The sequence below is a fragment of the Tinamus guttatus genome, unplaced genomic scaffold (assembly GCF_059628265.1).
Source record: "Tinamus guttatus ecotype Peru unplaced genomic scaffold, ASM5962826v1 Tinamus_guttatus_pri_ptg000240l, whole genome shotgun sequence".
In the NCBI taxonomy this organism is placed as follows: Eukaryota; Metazoa; Chordata; class Aves; order Tinamiformes; family Tinamidae; genus Tinamus; species Tinamus guttatus.
In genome coordinates, this window is record NW_028288774.1 from 10,047,162 (window position 1) to 10,069,129 (window position 21,968).

Consider the following 21,968-nt stretch of genomic DNA (forward strand, 5'->3'; position numbering starts at 1 on the left):
GGGAGCTAGAGAAGCAGTTGAATGGCAACACCAGACAGCAAGCGGTTTTGCACCACCTCCAAGATTTGTATCAGTTTCCCTAGCACTGTTTTTGCATCTCTCTCTCCCTCTTGCGCTACACAGGAATTGCAGGGCCTTTGAAGGAAGGGATGTTGCAAAGTGCCCGAGTGTGCGTGCCTTCCCCGGCGTGGCTCGTTCAATGCCTCCCATTCACTCCACTCTCCTTTCAAAGGGCCTCCTATGCTGGTTCACGGGCCAGCTTCTTACACTGTCGTCTCGGCTGAGGAGCTCTGGGCAATCTGTTTGCATCCTGGATCAGAGACCTGCAGACTTTTTTCTGCAGGGTGGTGCTGCATTTCTCTTTCATATTCCATCTCAGCATATGCAAGGCTCAATAGGAAACTTAGCACTGTTTGTCACTAAAGAAGCTGCTTTCTTCTCTTTTGATTTTGCAGTCATGTGGTAAAGCCCCTACAGCGCTGGAGCCTTTAGAACAATGAAAGGGTAACGAGTCCTCTGCTCACCTGCAGGGAGAGGAGTTGATGCGGTCATATAAGACATGGAGAGCCAGGGCGATTGGCTGGAATGAGACCAAATTAAATGCATTTTCTCTGCAATGTTCCATTAATGCCAAGTAATTACCACATACGGTGGGATTTTTGTTTTGTTTTGTTTCATTCTGGCACTAGAGAATTCTTTCCAAATATGAATGCATGAGGCCGTCCATGCTGCTGGGCTCTTAGGTAAATTATAGCAAGCCTTCCCTATTCCCATATGTTCTTCTCCCTTCCTTCTGGCATTTGAAAAGCTGGCGTAACAAAGATGGGAAATGCAAATGCAGAGAGAAAGTCTCATCTCCAATGGCAAGGATGTGAGTTCTGCTATTCTGGTCCAGACTCTGGGTCTCAGTTCTGTCCCCAAGATGCGGCTTCCCCAAATACAAAGGCATCCTAATATGGAAAGGAGAGAGATGTCCCAGCTAGACTAAAATTTTCAGCAGGGGCACTGAACTGTCTTTTGGTTGAATGCGCAAGCGCTGCTTGGTCACACAGGCACCCTCATCTCTGAGTGGGGTCTGCAAGTGCTGCCACAATACAGAAGAACACTCACGATTGCCATGAAATTCTCTGCCAGCCATCCATATCCTGGCACTAGGATCAGTGTTGCAGGAGGGATGGGGAGGCAAAACTGCTCTATGATATCTCTTTTATTTTGGGGCCCTGTTCAATCAGCAATAAATGTATAGCTTTTTCACAGCATCCTCACTCTTCTCTCTCTTTTGAATGACCTGGGGTGGAGGCAAGAGCTGATAATTTCCCTTGATATTATTTTGGTGAGTATCTGGAGCCAGAAGGAAAAAAAAGAAAGAAAGGAAGGCCCTCATGTTTTGTAATGGACAGGCATCCATGTGGGAGAAATGCTTTTGAATCTCCTGTATTAAGGTCATGCTGTGCCTCGATCACTCCATCTCTCAGCGAAAAGCAAAAGCAGGATCTTTAGTGTCAATTTTGAAGTGAGGTATTAATGCTGGCACCGTTCCTAGAGAACTACCCCTGGCTTTAGTTGGCTTCCTCCCTGACTTTGCCAGCTAACAGGCTGCAGGCTGAATGAGCAAAGAGCCACCACCGCTGAGAAGCACCTCCTGCTTTATGGGGAACTTGCTACTGTGTCCTAATCACCAGGCAGGAGGACTCGATCCCCCAATTGGATTAAGTCTTCCCAGCACCCAGTTAACCAAACCAGTTGTAGGATGGGAAATGTCCAGGATGGCAGCTGGAGGAAAGATTAAGTTTTGCTCTACTGTCTCATTAGTGTCCAGCTTCCCTGGCTTGCCTCAGGTCTGTGGGCTCTTCACTCCATTTCACTGCTGGGGCTGGGACTTGTTCAGATTTGGCAGATGTTGACAATCTAGCATTTTTCAGGGGCTGCTGTCCTTGCTAATGGCATTCAGGAGTTCTTTCCTGACCATTAACTGTTCATTCACTGTCTTTGGAAATATTTGCTTGTCACTCAGCTCCAAATTTTTGTCAGATAGTTGGAGATGAGTCTGTCTGTTGACCGTCTTGGTATTTATTCCATGGTAGATAAGTCTTCTGTCTTCAGTTACACTGAAACTTTGATTGGTATGAGAAAGACAGAGATTATAAAGCACCTTTTGCTTTTTCAGATAAAATAGTCACAGTTTTGAATCATACTGCTCGAGTTGCTTGCCTTTGATTAACAAGACACATGGCAGCTTTAACATGCAGGAGTCATTTTTATACAAAAAAGGAGATCATATTATACCCTGTAGAAAAGGGAGTGGAGGGAGGGAGTTCTAAGACTCAATGTGATAATGTAAATGTTGTTTCATCAACAAGACATCAAAGACACAATTTGCAAAGACAATAGACAAGTTTCTTCTTCAGTCTGCCTGGTTTTAAAGTGTTTCCTCATCCCTGTGACTCTTGAAGAGTTACAAATAGCCAAAAAAAGCAAAATCACATACATCAGGAATGGATATTTGGGAGATGGTCTAAACTTTTGAGAAGATTGCATATTGGATGTGTTATTCTCCTGTCTGGGACAGGAATAAAAATAAAGTCAATTAAAATGTAAAAGGATGGAGACTATGCTGGCTAAAGAACCAGCAAATTGTGGAATGGGAAGAATGCCCAGGATAATTAAATTTTGATCCTTCTCTTACAGCCACAGGGACTTAAAACCAGAAAACCTACTATTGGATGAAAAGAACAACATCCGGATAGCAGACTTTGGGATGGCATCACTGCAGGTTGGAGACAGCTTGTTAGAAACCAGTTGTGGGTGAGTGTCTCAGAATTATTACACAAATCAATGATGGATTCCAGGCATAAAGGTTGTCTTCAGTAGGGGTTTTGATGGAAGCCTGTAGACTTACACCATGCACCATTATTTCCTAGTAAGATAAAAAATTGATATATAGTGCATAAGATAACTAAAAGGTTTTTGTAAATGGTTAATGCCAAGAAGCAGTTCTCTGACCTCGTCACACATGGATATCAAAATGAAAGCATTCAAGTCTGGATTCATCTGCAGAAGTTGGCTTGTGTTAACTTTCACTCGCTGTACATTACTTACAAAATGGAAAGCAGTAGTGATGGTATTTTAAGAAGAGGCTTTAAAAATATTAATGATTGGAGAGAAAAAAAAATGTAAAGAATTGAGTCTGCAATTTGTGCGTGGTGTTCAGGCTGCCTGCTTGCATCTCCATTACTGCTCCATGCTGCTTGGCTGCTGGCTCCCGTGTAGGATCAGCAGGGAGGCAGTGGGCTCCTTGGCAGCTACAAGTAGGGCACGAACACAGATACCCAGAAGACTGCCTGAAGAAATCTTGCAGGGGGGAGCTAGAAACATTTCCAGGCTCATTTTATTGCCAACAAGAGCTTCCTAGGACTTTCCAGGGGAAGCGGCAGTGCTGCGGCTGGGCCAAGCCCGGTGCTGGGGCGCAGCTGGCAGCGCATGCCGGTGGCACTGCCACGCCACGGTGCCCTGCACAGCCACAGCGCACCTGTAGCTGTGCCCAAATGCTTGTATTGGTGAGCTCAGCGACTGGACGTACAGCTGGTGCTGGCAGCTTGGCACCTCCTCCCCTGCAGACCTTCCTGGCCTGCGTGGTGGGAACCAGATGACGACAGCTGCAGCCTGTTGCAGTCCGGGTTTTTGCAGTCTGTACCCAGTGCCAAGGCGGTTCAGGGTAGACATGGAGTCATCCCCATTCCCTGTGCAGCCCAGCCACTGCCTGTCATTCCTGAGCTGTACCACTTCCATTTTCCAAATCTTTGATAAGGGATTGAAATATTGTTTGAAATTCATGATGGGATCAGATGCTGGGTGATGAATACGCGGAGGCCCACCAGGTCCTTTCTGTCTCTGTGCCAAGTCAAGATGTGAGCTCTTAAGAGCGCAGCTAAGGAGCAAGGAACTATGAGTCGGCACATTGTCACAGCCTTGGTCAGACTTCCTCTCTCGACTGGGAAATGAAGTCCTTGATGCAGTTATTACAAAGTCTCCATATGCTTTAAAGAGAATATCCTGCTTTCCTTCCCTGGTAAAAAAAAAAAAACAAGAACAACAACAACAATAACAAAAAAAGACAAGGAAGAACCTGATCTCCTGCTGCCATGCAGGCTCCTTCATACTCCTAGGGGACCTCTCAGTGGGGTTGCTGTTCTTGTTAGCAGAGGGCTCTGTTGTCTAGGTCTGGCGCCTCAAAGGGAGCCTTCTTGTCCTTAAGCAGTGCAGGAATTCAAACCTCCGTGGCTCGAGCGGAGGCGGCCGCCACACTGCAGCATCAGGACGTACTAATAAAGAAATCAATGGCACGGAAGAGACGTGCCTGTAATAAACACAACACGCAGCGGCACTGTGATCTCCTGCCTTGCAGATGCATTTTAAGTATGGTGCCAATCACTAGGCCTCCATGTGAGCTATTACACCACTTCATTAATTCTCCTGGCATGGAGCCCAGCATGGCTGATACTGGTGCCTTGTGATGTATCTGGTTTAGGGGGCGAAGGGAGGAAGGAAGGAAGGAACGTGTAGCAGTATGACACTTCACAGAGGAAGGCAATCAAGTGCTCGCTCCCCTTCCCCTGGAGCACTTGGGAACAAACCTCGGAGCTTTTCAAGGCAACAGTTTCACCTACCCTTGTAGTTGGGGCTTTCAGCCAGCATGAAAAGGAACAAAATAGATGGAATCATGGCTGAGATACTGAGCTTTAATGAGCTGTTCCTTCATGCACTCAGAAGTTAATTTCCAGAATGGTTTTATCTGTGCTGTGAACACTGATAATGAGATGAAACTGTAACATTTCCAATGACAGTCATGCGAGGAGTCTCCAGGTATTTCTGTCAGTTGGAGTGGGAGGATGGGACAGGCTTTAGCATGTGATGCAACCAACTTTCTGTCAGTGCAGCAGAGCGCTTAGAGTGCAGTCAAAAATACTTTTCCATCCAAAGAGAACTGCCAAGTATAGTCTAAAGTTTGGATAGGCTTTAGGTCACCACAGAGCTTTGAGTGATCTCAAGAAGACACTTAGTGCCTTGAGGTAGGCAGCGTGGCACTCCTCAGTGTTTGATGGGTGCTACTCATCAGATCAGCGCAGTTTTCTGTAGCACTGCTGGTACTAGGAGGAGATGATAAAAGTTCAATCTAGCTGTGGTTTTGTTTTTGGTTGGGGAAGATGGAGAAGAGGTAGGGATGGACTTGCTGTTTCATTGATGTAATTCATCGCTGACAGACTTCAAGACAGGCCTTGGTGGTGAGAGAATTTGTCCAATCGCTCCTGAAATGTCACTAGGCAAGAGAAATGAGTGTGTTAGGGTTAAACCTCTGGGCTGGAACCAAGGAGATCGGAGATTAGTTTCTTTCTCCGATGAAGGAGACATTATCTTTCCTTGCTTCTCTTTTCCATCCTAACAAGTCATGGTGCTGCCTAACTCTCTCTGAACATGACTTACAGTCCCTATGGGAGTCTTAGAAGGAGCAAGGGTTGAACCCTGCACCTTGTTCCCCTTTCTCAAACTAAGAGGTCTCATGGCTAAAATGAATTGAATTGGGATACTATTGAATTACAATTATTGGGAGATTATAATAATCTTTCCTAATTCCATGTTGTTTCCTACCATGTCCTAGAAATGTGGCAAAATAAATTTTCACAGTCTCCTCGCTTCTCTCCATTTCACCCATCTCAGCCTTGAAACACAGAGTCTCTGGTGGAAGGAGGTTGTCATGGGCTGCCTGGTGGCTGGGAACTCATCAGTGGTGATAGTGCCTGTACTGCCTGCCTCCAAATCCTTCTATCCCAAACAAACAAGAGCAGAGGCAGAGCTGGTGTGTAAATGCAGCTCACCCGCACACCAGACCGGTCGCTGGAGGGGCAGTCGCTGCAGAGGCTGACACCGCAGCTGCCAGGCCCGCAGCGAACTGCGGCTGTTCCCTCATATCACTGTCTCCACAGGACATCCTTGGCCTCATCCAGAAAGCTGGTGCATGTGGGAAGAACAGGGGTGATTATGGCCTCTAATTGTCTCGAGAAAGCTTTGCACCTGTTAGTGGCGTAATAGCTCTCCCACAAGACCATTCCTAGCAACCTTTTGCAGGCCCACAGACTACCCAGGTCTACTGAAAGTGCGTGTCCTTGTTAACACTGTTGCTCCCTTATAAGCTCAAGGCATTTATAACAGCCAGGGCACTGTGTGTTTATTTGAGGAGCTAGCAGAGGTCATAGAGCTTCCCTGCGCACCTGCATGTGGGGTATGAGGAGTTTTATCAGCAGCGCGATGCCACGCACCCCATTTCCCATTTGAATGGATCCATCACATGATGCCGTGCGTATTTCCTTCCTCTTTACACACTTGTGTACAAAAAGATGTGCATGTTTTTAGAACATATGTAAGCACGCTATATCCAGATATACATTAGGTTTGCAAATTTAGGCTCTAAAATGAAGAAATGAAAGAATTAGTATCTCTTAACCCACCTCACTGAGAGCTTCCCTTCCCAGCACACTGCTCCTGTCTCTCTTCTTGATTTTCTCTCTCCTCTTGCTGGCCTCCCAGTCATCTTTCCTCCATATTTGGACTTAAATCCCTGATCATTAGAGCTAGAATCTGGTGAAAAACAGAAAAAGATCAGGGATTTAAGTTTCCAACGCACTTGTTTGACCAAGACCATTGATCTCAGTCACAGGTCTAACTACCATTAATTTTGCAGTCATTCAGGAATTCTTTGTTTTGATGTTTGGTACCTTATGATAACCCCAAACAGAGCAGCTCATAGTATCCCTTTCAGGAAAAAAAATATTGTTTGGTGAAGTATGACCCATGGAAGTAGAATTTTTATCCTGATGTTTTAGAGAATTTATGCTAATAGATACAAACCGCAGCTTTCCAAGGGCTATGCCTGAGTAAATTTTTGCAGAGAATGCAGACAAATATCCAAGTTTTCTCTTTAGCTTTTACGATGCTAGATTTTGTCATTTTTCATGGGAAAAACATATTTAAAGTAAATTAGGCTAAATAGTGGAATTGTTTTGTTCAAAAGGTTCATGTGCTCATGCGAATAGTCATTCATGTACAAGCATGAAACTATCTGAGGGAACAAGGACAGATTGGTGGTAAGTCATAAGCTACATAAAATGAGGATTACAAAAGTGAAGCATTATTAATAAATATTTACACCAGCCTCGCCTATAATGCATCCCAAAGTCTATTAAAAGAGCTTTAGGCTTGCGGAGTCAAACAGTGGAAATTTAAAATGTGCTACTTTTAAAGTTGCCGGTATAATACTAGTTTGGGCTCAAACTGCCCATGCACATTAGAGTACGGGCATTAGTTACGAGCTTGTGCAGTTTTTGGATAGTGTTTTTCTGAGTGAGTAGCTATCTAACATTTGATTTATTCTCATCATTCATTGCACGAACCCCTTTATAATTTCTGCTTACTGCATTCAAGCCTTGTTTTCAATTCCAGGTCAGATTTTCATCATAGCATCTTAGGTTTACAAATGTTATATATTGTTTTCTTATCGACTGTGTGAAATATTAGTCTTGTTATCTCCATTTATATGAGGAGATTCAATTTCTAATTCTCAAAAATTAAAGTCAAAATTATCAGCCAGTTTTGAGTGCCCAATTTGATACTCTGGGGTCTGATACCTCTGAATACTCAGTGTTTGATGGCAGTGCTTTATTTTGAAAGCCCAGCGCCTACTGACTGCAGCTGCTGCTCTAAGTGCTTGTAAATACTGTAAATCAAGCCTCACATGTGTCACCTTGTGATTTGGAAAAGCGGGGAACCTGCAAATCGTGATTATCTGTGAATGGCTCAGTTTAAGATACCCGTCCTATTTACAGCAGGATTCTGTAGCTGAGAGAGAGTTTGATTAACCACTGTGTCACTCAGCTGCCTTTAGCACAAGCTTGTCCTTCATGACACTAAACTTCCCTCATTTTACTACAGAATTTCCAACTTCGGCCATAAATAAAGGTGTTTAGGCAGCACATCCACCACACACCCGGGCTTATCCTCAGAGCGCAGTGTAACTCTTTCAGGCTTCATTTTAGCATCTCTAATTTTTGAATACTTAACATTGCCTTAATATGTCCTTTTAACATAGGGGTGTTTAATTTTTTTAAATGAAAAAGTCTTAAAGGAAGTCTTCTTAAAAGACTTTTAAAGACTTCTTCTTAAAAGACTCTTTAAGACTGAAGTCTTAAATGGTTTGGACTCATAAACTAATTAATGAACTGATTTGCAGTTTCTCAGAAACTGTGTTTGTGCTTGAGGAATAAACAGCTGTGAAATGGTCAAGGGCTAGATGGTGGTTTTCTCTTGCAAAGCTAAGTGACTGAACTGAAGCTTCAGCTGCAGAACAGCGCTCAGCATTAACTACAAGCACTGCCTCAGCCTTACCCACAGCTACTACGTTAACTGCAGCCTGGACCACCACCTGCTATTGGAACCTGTTTCTTCCGTCTCTCCCTGCCTTCCTTCCCTGTGTGATCTGTGCCTGTCACTTCCTCTGCTCAGTGTGCTCTTGTGTGTGTCATTCTCCTGAACAGCTCCCTTTATCTGTCTTGCTACTCCTCTGTCTTTCCCCTTCATCTCAGCTCTTTGCTACCCAGCATGAGGGGAAAAGCAGAGGAAGCCTTTTGCGCTGGTGGAGACCTTTGGTCTGTGAAAAGCAGCTTGGAGAAAGGCAAAAAAAGGGACTATAGCATCCAAGCCACAGCAAAAACATCAGCCAGACAGAAGAGGACTTTAGTGCACTTGTACGGCCTGTTTCATCAAGGTAACTGCATGCACGAGAAAAATGGAGGGAGAGAGACTTCTCCTTCCTCCTTTCTACAGAAGCAGGTACCTGCAGCTGTGAGACTTGAAGAGCTTCAAGGAGCCAGTCCTCCTTGCCCACGCAGTAGCATCTTAAGGTGTGGGACCAACGGGTGCCTCATCTGGGCACCCATCTATAATGGGTCCTGGGAACCTGTCAGTGTAGGGCTGTCAGAAATGGGACCTGGGAACCTGGCAGTGCAAGCACTGTCAGAAATCTTGTTTATCATGATGGAGATGGATCAGGCAGAACTCGACTTTCCCACTGCTTCCTGATCAGCTTTGCAGGGGAAGCAGCTACCGGTTATTCACATAACCACAAAGCCTACATGGATAGTTGATTTTTGTGTGCAAAGTGCAGACCTCTGTTACTTATGCAGCAAGTCTGGAATTGTTTGCACATGTGACAGACATAACATCTGCACTACGGATATGACAGTGGTTGCCTCAGACCTACTGTAGTTGCACAGGATCTTGATGTGCACAGTAGCTACTTTTCTATTTTTTATGATTTGTAATGCCGAAATTTGGAACAACTATATTGAGAGTACATGCATTTCTGATAATGAATGACTTAGCAGGCAAAGATTGTCCTAGATTTCACCATTGCAACTTTGGCTTGTTTGCTGTGGTTGAAATCCCACACAGATGCTTTGATAAAGACCCAGAAGTCCTTAGGTGACCGTGTCCAAAAGACATAGATAGCTGTGGCACGACCGTTCAGAGAGCCTTTCCTGCCCCAGGCAGACCAGCTTGGGAAAATCAGTATCACCCTTCGTATAAACACTGCCAGCATTGGCACTTTTTTGCAGCAGCACCTGCAGGCAGCAACTGCTTCTTGATCTTGCTGAGCGATATATTTATTTGTTTTCAAGGGCAAACTGTGGCTTCTGCTGCACAGAGATGTAGCTGAAAGATGAGGCGATGGCCTAGGGGAAGAAGCAGGGAATGTCGCTTTGACACATGTATACTGAATAATTGGGATAAGAACCAAAGAAATATTCATGACTCTGTAGAAAGATAAACAGATTTTTGATTAAATTCGAGTTTTCTCTTTAAAGCAGTTGAAGTTGCTCTGTGATTGGCAGCATGGAAATGAGTTTTCTATGGATTCTGGCTGTCCGGAGGATCCCGTTTAGAGCTGTTAGCCAAGATAATGCTGCAGATATCTAGCTGCTGTGTGCTGGCAGGAATTCAGAATGGCTGTGCCAGAAACCTGTGCTCTCTGGGCAGTTGCAGTGCAGCTGTTGAATGATCAAGTTAATCCAACCTGTTCTCTATGAGCTTCATCCATGCAGCCTACCCCAAAATCCATCCCAGGTCCACCAGAGAGTTTATTTCACTATTTACATATCTGGCTTAGCTTTTAGTGAGACAGTGTGGCTGGTTTCCTCCTTGGCTGCCTAGAGGTGCTTTTTGCCTTTTTTGTTTGTTTGTTTTTGCATTTTTAACATGATAAAAGGGGACGTCAAAGTTATATGACTGAATGAAAGTTCAAGGGATTTATTACAGCATTTGCCTGGCTGTTCTCCTGGGCTTTAGCAGAATTTCAGTGATGCCTGGTAAAAAACCTGGCAGATTCCATGGCACTCCAGCACACATAAGGGAAGCGTGATGCTTCTGAGTGCATTTGCTATTGGGGCACATGAATAGATCTGTGCCTGTCCTGGGGTCTTCACGGTGCTTCTGGTTTTCTTACAAAGGGCATTATAGAGGAAACTGCCAAAATGAACAAATCTTTCTTTTCTGAAATGCCTAAACTGAGTAAATGTCCATGATCTGATGTAATCTGTTCCTGAGCTCTCTTTGTCACCAACTTTTTTTCCAAATCCCAGTTGCAATAGCAGCTTCCTCCCACCTCCCGTGCGGCACCTTCTATCCCCACAGCTGGGACCAGCTGTGCCAGCCCAGCCCCAGGTCACTGCTCCTTGCTTCTCCTTTAAGGATGAGCTGCACAGTATACGCTGGTTTTATGATATGAGAAAAAAGCACCACTTGCCAGGGGTTTTCACAAGAATAATTTACCTCATCTTCTAAAAGCTTGTGAAATCACGCATTAGTCCAGTGACATTACTGGTTAGTGGTTAAGGCTTTTGAGTAGTAAAAAGGACAGAGTATTTGAATTTTTGTATTGAATTGTAATAAAGAAGCAAACTCATGGGGAAAACTCTATACAGGGGTGGGATGTCAACATGTGCATGTATAAATCCGTAAGGGAGCAATGCAGTAACTCCCTTGGTGACCTCTCTTTCTCTCCTGCTGTAGTCAGTGATGTGCTGTACGTCTGCTTTGACTCTTTAATCTGGTTTCATAAAATCCGGTCTAAATTAAGACATTTGGGGTTTGCTATTGAACAGACCAGCCTGGTTAAAATACATGTAATAACCTCATAAAGAGAAAATATTATTTAATATTGTATTACAGCTCCGAAGTTCCATCTTTCCTAAAATTTGTGGGGGCTCACTTGTGGAATCAATTACGTTTCTCTCTCCTTGCTTACGCTTTGCTTTAAAGGTAGCTGCAGACCCAGGGTATCTTGAGGTTATTAAGATAGCCTGCCCAAAACAGATACCAAGGCCAGACAGTCTGTGCATGCAGGGTGCCATTTTGCCATAAGTGTAGCGTGTGCAGGAAATCTCCTTGGACATGAACCTTAGCACAGGAGCAACCTCACGGTGCTCCTGTTTTGTTCCTTGCGTTGTGTAACGGGGACCATCCAGCTGCATTGAGGTTGGTTGCCAGAAGGAAACGCTCAAAGGAGGGCTGGCGCCGTGGCTCCTGGGAGATACCAGGATAAACAGCGCTGAGATCCGCACACAGGCCTCAGACCCTTCGCATCCCTTTTACTGTGTCAAACTGCCTTTAATGAAGGCTGTAAAATATATAGCCATGGCTATAATCTTTAAGGATCAAAATGATTACCTGGCAAGTTGAAGTAATTAACTTTTCTCAGCCAGGAATCAAGCCAGAGATATATGGTTGGAAGGATGCTAAAAGAATACATTAGCTCAGTATTAGTAGTGCTGTCCATCGTTTTTGTTTTGTTTTTGTTAAACAAGAACAAAACCTGTGGGTGGAAATAAGGTATTGACAGCTTTTATGACCACTGGAGTAAGTGAGAAAAAGCTTATCAGGAGAGATGAAGAACGTGGTTTAGATGCATGCGTTTGATCTGATAACATTGTTCTTTTTTTTTTCCTAAAAGTGTCATAGATTTTTGAAATAAAGTATATATTTAAAATATTAAAGCAGTGCCTTATAATCTTGAATTACGCTGATTCTTGAAACTCGCCACTCCCTGAATTTGTCTTAGAGGTGGCTTGTCATTAAGGTAAGGAAGAAAAAGTGATATTTTGCCCACTTGCTGTCCATAGAAGGGAGCTGATCTTTGTTCTGCTGGGCAAGGTGGAAATGTGCATAATCCATAAATACCAGACTCTTATGTGCTCATTTAATGTGTTTTGATTTCAGATCACCACACTATGCCTGCCCTGAAGTAATCCGGGTAAGTTGGTTAAAATCTGAGTATTAATGCCTACGTATCAAAATATGTCACTTCCTGCATGTATCCTCGCTACATGGAATGTCTCCAAGGCAAACAGCAATGCCATTTGGGAAAGGGAAGGGACACAAGCATTGTAGCTGTGGTTTCCCCTGTGTGACTTGGCCCTCAATCAAGCTGTATCAACAGTACAAGAGAACCTGTTCCTGTGTTATTCTCAGAGCACCTACATGTCATGGGATTGTCCTGAGCTACAGCAGCCTGATTTAACTTGATCTTTCCACCCAAGGACTGCAGTCTCCTACACTTTCTCTTCCTGTTGTGGCTATCACTGATGTGTGTTTTTGTTAAACTATATTAACTATCCCTTTACTCCCCCTTTGTCCTCCCTAAGCTGAGTGTCCAGGGCTCCAGGGGCCAAGAGCCCCCCCTTTTAAAGCAGAGCATTAATATAGAGCCAAACTGGAAGAGTGCAGAAGAGACAGTCAATATCTTAGTTCGCAAATACCGTGACCACTGACAAGCTCCCTGAAGAACCACTGAGGAGTAAAACGGCTCCTTGATGTAGTTTGGACTCTGTCTAAGTGCCGATCCTAATCATTTCCACATCACGGTCCATTCCTGCCCTACTCCCCACTTTTGACCCTGTTCTTGCAAAACCCAGATAAGATGGTTCATAAAAATTCGATTAATGGGCTGGGTCAAGGCCTCCTGGTTGGGAAGGTCTCCTTGGGAAGCAGGTAAATGAATTGAAATATGGGGTTTCCCGTTCTCCTCTTTCTGCTTTTTCAAGGATAATGAATTCAACCACTAGTGAGCACTCTTTTGAACTTATGTGTCATTGTTGCGCAGGGAGAAAAATATGATGGAAGGAAAGCAGACGTCTGGAGCTGCGGAGTCATTTTATTTGCGTTGCTAGTGGTGAGTCATCTTCCTTGCTCTATACTTTAAAAAGAAAATAAAAAGCCCAAAATGCTGCTCTGTTTCACAGTGGTTCTATTGAGATCATGTATAGTTGTGTTTTCTTAGTTCCTCCATTTTTGCATCTTCAGTTGCATCCTTTTCTCTTACTGCTACATCAGTCCCAAAGGAAAAGCTTGAAAAACATTTCACTGCTGCTTTGAAATGCTTCTGCCCTGCACAGCAGAGCACAGGCAACTGCCAGAGACTTGCCTCCCTAAATGCTGTGATATTGCAGCACCTTAAAAACCTAATTCAAAGCATATTGAAGTTCTTGGGCCAAAAGGATATGCAGGGTTACAAGTACATGTAACAAGTACAGTGTGCATATGTATACATCAACTACAGTGTTTTACGAAGAGGAGAATCAAGTGCAGCAGTTTTTTTTCATGCAAGTATTGAGCTACATTTTAATTTAGTACACTTGAGAATATAAAAATGAGCCAAAACTACAGAGTTTAAATTAGTTTCCATCTGGTTTAGCAATACTTTTCTTAGTATTCAAAATGTTTTATCTCAGATCTCATCCTTGGTTCAGTCGAAGTTTCAGTGCTCTGTGGAATTTATTCTGAATTGCTCCCACTCCCAACCATACAACAACTGGATGCCTACCTGAAAGCAGACGACCTTGGCATTTGTTATGAAAGTCCATATTCCATAATGTAGGAATAATATACATATATAGGAATATTTTCATAAAATAGGAAAACAAAAGATTAGGTTCACATGACAATCATATTACCGTATGCAGATTTAATAGTGTATGTGAGGATCTATGTCCCTTTTATGGGACATAGATTCTGCTCATTATTTTTGCTTAAAATACTTGAAAATTATGAAGGAGTTCTGTTTCAATATTTATGTTGATAATCTGGAAAATAGTAAAAATCAAAATAACTTGAAGTAATCTCAGTAGGATGCTTTAAATCATCTTAATAATTTTTCATCTTTTTGGTCATTTCCATTCGCTCACATTTTTCAAGTTTTAGAATTTTTATGTTGATTTTGCAAGGAAGGAATTTTAATTGCCTCACAATTTATCATCAGGTCATCTTGTGTTCCTGAGCAGGTAGTTTCATGGATAATGGAACACAACTATAAAATGAACTCTTAATAAAGCTTCTTCAGTTCTAGTAAAAGCAGAAAGAAGGTGGTGAGATATTAGGATTTGTAGGAGGGAGCTTTTCCTTTTCCTGTCAAGGCTTGGTGTCTGTCCCTCAGTTGCTGGGAAACGTCTTCATCTGTTCCTACATACATACATGAGCCTACAAAACAGTTGGAATAAGCCTACTACTGACAGAGCAGAGCTCTCTAGTTAATTATGTCAGGAGAAACCCTACAAAAAGTCTCAAGCTATAATAGTGGTAGTAATAAAAGCGCTGTAGTTGTTACCTTCAGGAAATGCCACAAAGCAGCCTTGCTGACTTCATCATGGATTAAATTGCACTAGCTAAAGTCCTGAACTGTCAGAATTGATTTTCCTGTAAGTCTGGAATGGTTAGGACAAGCTTGAGATAACCTGAATGATTGGCTACAGAGTGGGGGGAGGCTCTCTGGGATCACTCGGATGGGCAAAGAAAAAAAGTGCCCCATGGCTGTTCGTGCCAGGCAGGCTTCCTGAGTCTCCTGCAAATGGAGCTGTTGGTCTCCATAAACCATATAGACAGAGGATCAATTATACAGGTGCTGTATTCACTGTAGTAAGGGCAGTGCCAGAATTGACAATCCAAAACTTCATTATCACAACAGCTGACAGCTTGCAACTTCCCACAAACCTTCCTGGAAATGAAGGAAGCTCAGAACCAACTAGAATTATTGACACAGAATAGCTAGCTTGCTGTAAGAGGATATCGGCTGCAGTGAATGGAGTTATCCTAAAGGTTTCTTTTCTTTCTTTTTTATTTTTTTTTCTTTTTGTCCTTGCAACGGGGATAGATTTTTTGCTGCCCTTTGTGGCAAGCTGATGATCTATTCAAAAGATAGATTTCAGCTCAAAAAACTCAAGACATTCTTGCAAGAGAGCTACTGTAGGGAAGCAATAGGAACTGATGATCTGACTGTGTCATGGGAATTGGATGGAATAGATTAAACAGATAGAATATCTGCTACTACCAAAGGTCAGTGTTGGTTAGGTTTTCTTTCAGCTATGTCACTCCATTGCTCCAAGAGAAGGAGGATGCTCCTTAGTGAAAGTTTCTCAAATGCTGTCCACCTTATTTTCAGCATTTGCAATAAATGTGTCTCGGGAAGATTAGAAATAAGGAAACGATAAACATTGCTGCAGTGAAAGTATGCCCAGGAGGAACACCAACAGATCAAAAGCTTGAGCTGAATTTAAGTGAATCCATGCATCTTTAGTGAATTTGCCTGGAAAGGCAATTTCATATTTTGGATTATGTTTTGTACTAGTATTCATTTTCTAATTAAAGGTTTAACAGAAAAAAAAACTGTCCTCAGTTTTGTTTTCTATTTTGGAGAAAATACAACAGCACCTAGAAATCAGCTGTTTTCAGTGGATAGAAAGAGGGCTTCACATTTTGTAATAATTCAGTATGAACTGATTTTCTCTTTTTCTGTCTCTTATTATCCTTCTCCTTTTGCCCGCTCCAACTGCCTTTCTCTCATCTTTCCTATCCACAATTCTGTCATCCCTGCAGGGTGCCCTGCCATTTGATGACGACAACTTGCGGCAACTGTTGGAGAAGGTGAAACGTGGAGTGTTCCACATGCCACATTTTATCCCCCCAGACTGTCAGAACCTCTTGCGGGGGATGATTGAAGTGGATGCCTCGAAACGTCTCACGGTAAGAAGACATTTGCTGCAGGTCATGTGATCAAGGCTTCATTTGTCATCTCACTCTAGTTAGGGTTGGATAACTGAGATAACTGATTTATTGTCACCTCTCTTCATTTCCATCTAAAAAAAAAAAGGATGAAGGGAACTTGTGAAGTCTTTGGGAAGAGGCTAATCGCCTTCTCTTTTAAAGCAGCCACCTGGTATTACCACCTCTGTTTCCCTAACCTTGCAATTCACCTTCATAAGGCAATGGTGGACGCTTGGAATAACTCCCTTCTAATGTCATCACAGCACTGCTGATACAGGAGAGGGTTAATGGAGAGGAGGGTATTCAGAATTCCCAGAAGCTCAGCACCAACTAAAATTACGCAGTACAAGAGGAAAGTGAGACAGAACACCTAGGAAGGTGTCCACTTGGGTAGTCTGGTTCTCCTGGCTGATATACGAGGGTCATGATAGAACTATTTCAAAGTCAAAACTGCTAGGACTGTTCTTTGAAGCTTTACTTTTAAAAAGGTTAAGATTTTCTTACATTTCTGACTAAAACTGTGGCTTGTCGCTTCAGTGTATTCTATCCTGCGCATGCTCTGCATTATTCTCTGGCATCCTTCAGAGCAAGCGTCTTCTCATCTTCACATTGTGTCCTGAGTATGGGTAGGCCCACAGTGCTGAGCTCCTGGCACTCAGCACTGAGACTCTGCATCTAGGCTGCAGCCTGGCACTGCAACAGAGGCCCTGCAAGGGTGAGCACTGTGTAGTGATGCTATCCTTCATTAACACTGCATTAATGTTTTGGAGAATTAAAAAAAAATAGCAATTAAAAGCATTTTGGAAGGCAAGATTGCCTGCTTGTCAGTGGAGGCTTCTGCCTTTACGGGTGCATTGCCCTTGTAAATCCTATTGTCAGGCTCTGGTGATGATTTTATACAGATTTACTAAGCTCACAGATTCTGAGTGGGAGTATGTATAAAGAAATGTAAATTTAAAACTCCTCCTGGTTCTTCAGCCTGCTAAAATATTTATAAATAAACTCTCAGATCAGTGCTTGGCTTCTCTGCCGAGATTGCTAACAACAGCACCAGCCTGCACCAGCTGTGACAGTGCTTTTGGGATGGAGACACCTGTCTGCTAAAGAGAAACTGAAACTCCCGTCACAAGTGTACCTACAGTGTTACCTGGCAGCTGCAGCTGCTTTATTTCATTCATTACAAAACCAGGTCATGCTCTATTTGGTGACTTAGGTGAAAAGTTCTTTGTATGATGACTTGGAACCATAACTATTTAGACCCAATCACTGATTAAAAAAAAAATAACAAAAATGTTAGGCACAGAAAAAGGCCCTTACTTAAAAAAATAGCAGCCATGATCATCTAGTTATTTTCATATTTTCAAAAAATCCAGCAGAATTTAGGGCTGTACTCTGAGACGTGAAACGGCTTTTCTTTATAATCAAGAAAGTCGCCAGGAATCTACCTCAGTTTCCTTTTCATAAGGTAAATACGTTAGCTACCTCGCAAAGTAAAAAGAATAAGGCCAAGAGGTAACAGGGAATAGGAATAGGCAGATGAGACAATTTTTTGATCGAGAAGAAACTCTATTTCTATAGGGAGGAAGAAAACAGATTGGGTAGTTATTGGCAAACAATGAATTGTGAATAAGGATTTGAAATGAGATGTATGCAAGAGCTGAAAGGTGAGAGGAAAAAGGACTATTTGTTATTAGTTGCAATTTTATTTTCATTACTTTAGAGTCTTTCAGTTAGCTGTCCCTGCCTGCCTGCTGCTATCACACTTGCCTTGTTATTCTGCTGGCGTGGGGGCTGCTTGGCTTGCCAGGCAGAGGCATCACTTTGTTTAATGCACAGGAGCTGGGAGAATATGGTTTGTTTTGAGGAGCGATCTGAATTCTGTTGTAGCTGCCTCCTGTGAAAATGGCATGAATATAGGTCTATATGGAAGTCTCTATTCTTGACAAATACCTCACTTGAACACTATGGTATTTATACAAAGATCTATGAGGAATTGTGTTTTGGGTACTAAATGTACAGTTTGCAGCTGTACATATTAGAGCTGATCATTTGTTCAATATCTTACAGCAGAAATGAATTCAGCAGGGTGAATTCAGCAGAAAAATAGAGTGAAATTTAAGGTCACTGGAATTCTTTTCCTCCCCTCTCTGCTTTGTTCCTTTTTGGGTTTGTATCTTTTTTTCATCCCGCTGCATTTCTCTCCCTGCAGTAATTGCCATTTCACAGCACACCCACACCTTCCCAGTCCATCTGTTGAAATGATCATCAAAAGCAGAGCTAGTGCTCGCGTTCAACTGCGAGCGCTCGGCTCCAGTGTTATAGCTGCAGAGGGTTAACAGAGAGGAGGGTATTCAGAGTTACTGGTGTTGGCCCTTTCCTGCCTTAGGAAATCGGCATTACCTTTTTGTGTGTGTGTGTGTGATTCATTTATGGAAAGAATACCTCATTATGGGATATTGGTCGGGCTCTGCAGATATTGTGTAGCCTGAAATGTGTTTGGTGGGCAAGGCTTCAGCACTCTGGTTTACTGAGTTTGTTTAGCTAAACATACTTTAAATAAAAGAATCCATGTTTTGCTTGCACTAGGCACCACGCACTGGAGATCGTAGTTGCTGCTGCCACTGTTGTAGGTATCTCTGACCCCCTGTGTTTAGGAAACATTAAATCAAACTGGTACTGGTGCCAAGTCTGCCTGCTAAGGTGACGGGGAGATTGGAGAGTCTTTCAGGTTCTGCTTTAAAGAGCCCAGCTCTCTTACTCTGCCAAAATAGCTGAGGAAGGGTTTACTAGTTGTCGGCATATGCCTTAGAGGTAATTGCCAGGCAGAAGGGGTTTATTTAAGCTAAAGAAGATACTGACACAAAAATAAATGAATATCAAATGGCATTACATAAAAGCAAACTAAAATTTAGTATTATTTTAGCTGTGGCAGTCGGGTTGTAGGACAGCTTTCTAGTAGGAGGAGTGTTGGGAGGGCGAGTCAGCTGGTCTGAAGACGCCATTTGCCGGGTTTATACAAGGGAGCGAGTGCTCTCACTGCATGCAGTACCGCAGGGGGAGGTTCCTTAGGCTTTGTGCTCTTCCGAGAGGAAACACTTTTTTCCATGGAGGGTTCCAGTGATTCAGCATCTTTGCAGAGGGAGAATTACGGTCACTGTAGGGGAATCCATTTAATTCTCAGTTGCTGTTTCCTTCTGCAGGAGTGCAAAGACAAAAAGGAAGGACTGTGGAGCTTTTGGTCCACTTTCCTTTTAATGATGGCTAGAACAAGTTTGATCCGGACAGGTACTACAGAATAAGCTATTATTATGAAGCTGTTACTGCTTACAGTGTTGACGTTTTATTCCAGAATAAAGTGAGTTGTCTTCTTCGTCAGGTAACCACGCAGAGGCTAGTCTGAAATACCTATCCCTGAAAACCATCCAACATAAATCACCCCAGATTTTCAGCATCTCTTCTCTGCAGATTTGTTTTGTCTGTGGTCTAATGTATGCTAATGATGATATGTCTTTTATTGTTTGGACTGCAGCATCTAAAGGATGCTTAAAAAAATAGCAAGGGATAAACTCATCCTGTGTCCTTTTTCGTTTTTGTAGGTGATCTGATACTAAGATGCCTAGCACATCATTTAAATTATCTCACTTCACCACCTGTACAGTGGAAGCCAATGTGCAGTGGAAGTAAATGTCTAGTAGATGTATGTAGGCAGAAAACTCCAGTTTGCTGATGACCTTTCCTTATGATTTGCACCTAACACGTTGACACCTTGCCCTTGTCAAGGTCCTTAGAGACTGCTGTAGTACAGCTGCTAACACTGACAGCGATAGTGATTCCACCAGCGCCATTGCACTGTCAGCTTGAATTCTTTGGCCATAAAAAGCCTGTATCTTGACACTACGCAGTAGGTTTAAAACTTGGGCAAGAGGATCTGGTGATGGAAGAAAATTTATCTACGGTGCAGGACCACCTTTTGCAAAGGCGAGTTTGAGACTGTTCGCTCTCTGGAGAGGGAGGTCTGCAATCTGACATGAGCACAAGCCCAGATTCCCATCCACAGATTTTGAGAAAGTTTTTCTTCAGGACAGAACTTTTTAGCTTGGCAACTGCTGTGCTGAGATCAGTGCTCAGGATGTAGACAGCACTGTCTTGTTTTCCATCTGCCTGTCTATCTCCATCTGTTGTTCCCTCTCTTAGAATTCAGATGCAAGCTCCTTGGGGGAGGAGACCTCTTTTTCTGATGAACTGGTGCAGCTCTTCAGCACAACGGGGTGTCATCTATGAGTGGGGTTCCTAAATGTCATGTCACGATACAAATTTAATATGTATTGGAAGTATTTTTATGTAAAACTGTGGTAAAGGAATTCCCCCTCTCCTTACATTACAGCATTTTAGCTTGCAGAGGCTTCTTTTGTGGCTCTGCCTGAGCAATGAATTGGAGCATGTTTTGTTGTTTTAGAGATGGCATCATGAGACAATTGCCTGCGGTGGCTAGAGATATTAGCAAGCAGCATTTTTACAACTCCCGTAAAATGGCATTAAATTTGGCAAACTCATGTGCAAACAGCAAGAACCCTCTGGGAAGGGCTGTTAAATGCCTTCGTCACTTAAATGCATTTAAACATTGTGTTTAAATGAATGCAGGAGGAGTGAGATTAGCTCCCACTGTGGATCTCCCTCCCCTGCATAGTAAAAAGCATAAAGACTTCTCCTTGTCAAAACCAATCACCCTTCCATAACCCTCCTGTCACTTTAATGCAGAAGAAAAGCAACAAAGCATTAATTAATTACATCTAAAAAAAGGCAGTGAAGATGTTGGCAGCAGCAAGCACACTTGTAATAACATTTCAGTGCAATTATATTTGAATCAAAATAGAAATTGATTTGGATTCAGAATAGAAATAGGTTTTGTAGAGTAGTTTTTGTATCTAGAGTATCCCAGAGCACTTCCCAGCAGTGATTTTGAGGGGGACGGAACTGCAGATGTGTAGGTAAACAGCAGCCATTGTGTTCTCATGTGCTTATTCACACGTGTCCCTGGATGTGTATATATATACATATATCTATATCTCAAAGTGCTGCGGTGCTTCCCTTTCATAAAAATGCTATGAGGTCTCTAGTTTGAAGGAGGTTGGTCGGCAGGGATGGGCAGAGGGGATTTCTGTTTGACATCCCTGAAGGAGCCCGAAGGCCTGTGGCTCGGACGAGAGCTGGTGATCCTCCCTTCTTCTCCTTTTTTGAATCAGATGAAGTGCTGCCGTCTGCGTCATCATGGCAGTTCTGCATATTGCTGGCACAAAAGAACAGTGTGACCCATGGAGACAGAAAATGCAGCAGAAGCAGCAAGCATGAAAGAGAGCTGGACATTGCTCAGCTGTATCATCTGCATTCTGTCTGAAATCATTAATATCTCTAACTCCACATTTGGTGTATATGAAATAAAAAATAGATAGGCATGTCACAGGATAGTTTCACCCAGCAAAGGAAGTACCCTCCTTAGTGGTTCCTTAGAGTAGTGTGGACCTGATAACTAACTGTATTAAATTCCTGTCTAGTGTCAAAATTGTGTCTCCTTATCCTCTGTGTTTGTGTGTGCAAGAGCTGCGCCAGCCTGCCCAGGACCCTGCATGCACATGCTGGAGGGTCTGCTGCTCCTAGCACTTGGGCTACTTAGGTGACAGCTAGAGGTACAAGCAGCAACTGTACCTGCAACTGATTGCAGTGTTGATACAGTCTTGACTTTAAAGGAGAGTGACTGTCTCTCATGATTCTCCCTCTAGCCTCCTGTCACAGACTGGTTGAGGTTGGAAGGGACCTCTGGAGATCACCTA

General features: G+C 43.0%; 1 protein-coding gene across 10 annotated transcripts in view; it reads left to right on the top strand.

The window, feature by feature from the left end:
- BRSK2 (BR serine/threonine kinase 2) overlaps positions 1-21,968 on the top strand; it is a 270,165-nt gene that overhangs the window by 190,003 nt on the left and 58,194 nt on the right. For all 10 annotated transcript variants that reach the window (XM_088525806.1, XM_088525804.1, XM_088525805.1 and 7 more), the window contains exons 5-8: positions 2,689-2,805; positions 12,325-12,358; positions 13,208-13,276; positions 15,973-16,119. In XM_088525806.1, coding sequence (XP_088381932.1) covers positions 2,689-2,805; positions 12,325-12,358; positions 13,208-13,276; positions 15,973-16,119 — 367 coding nt within the window. The remainder of the gene's footprint in view (positions 1-2,688; positions 2,806-12,324; positions 12,359-13,207; positions 13,277-15,972; positions 16,120-21,968) is intronic.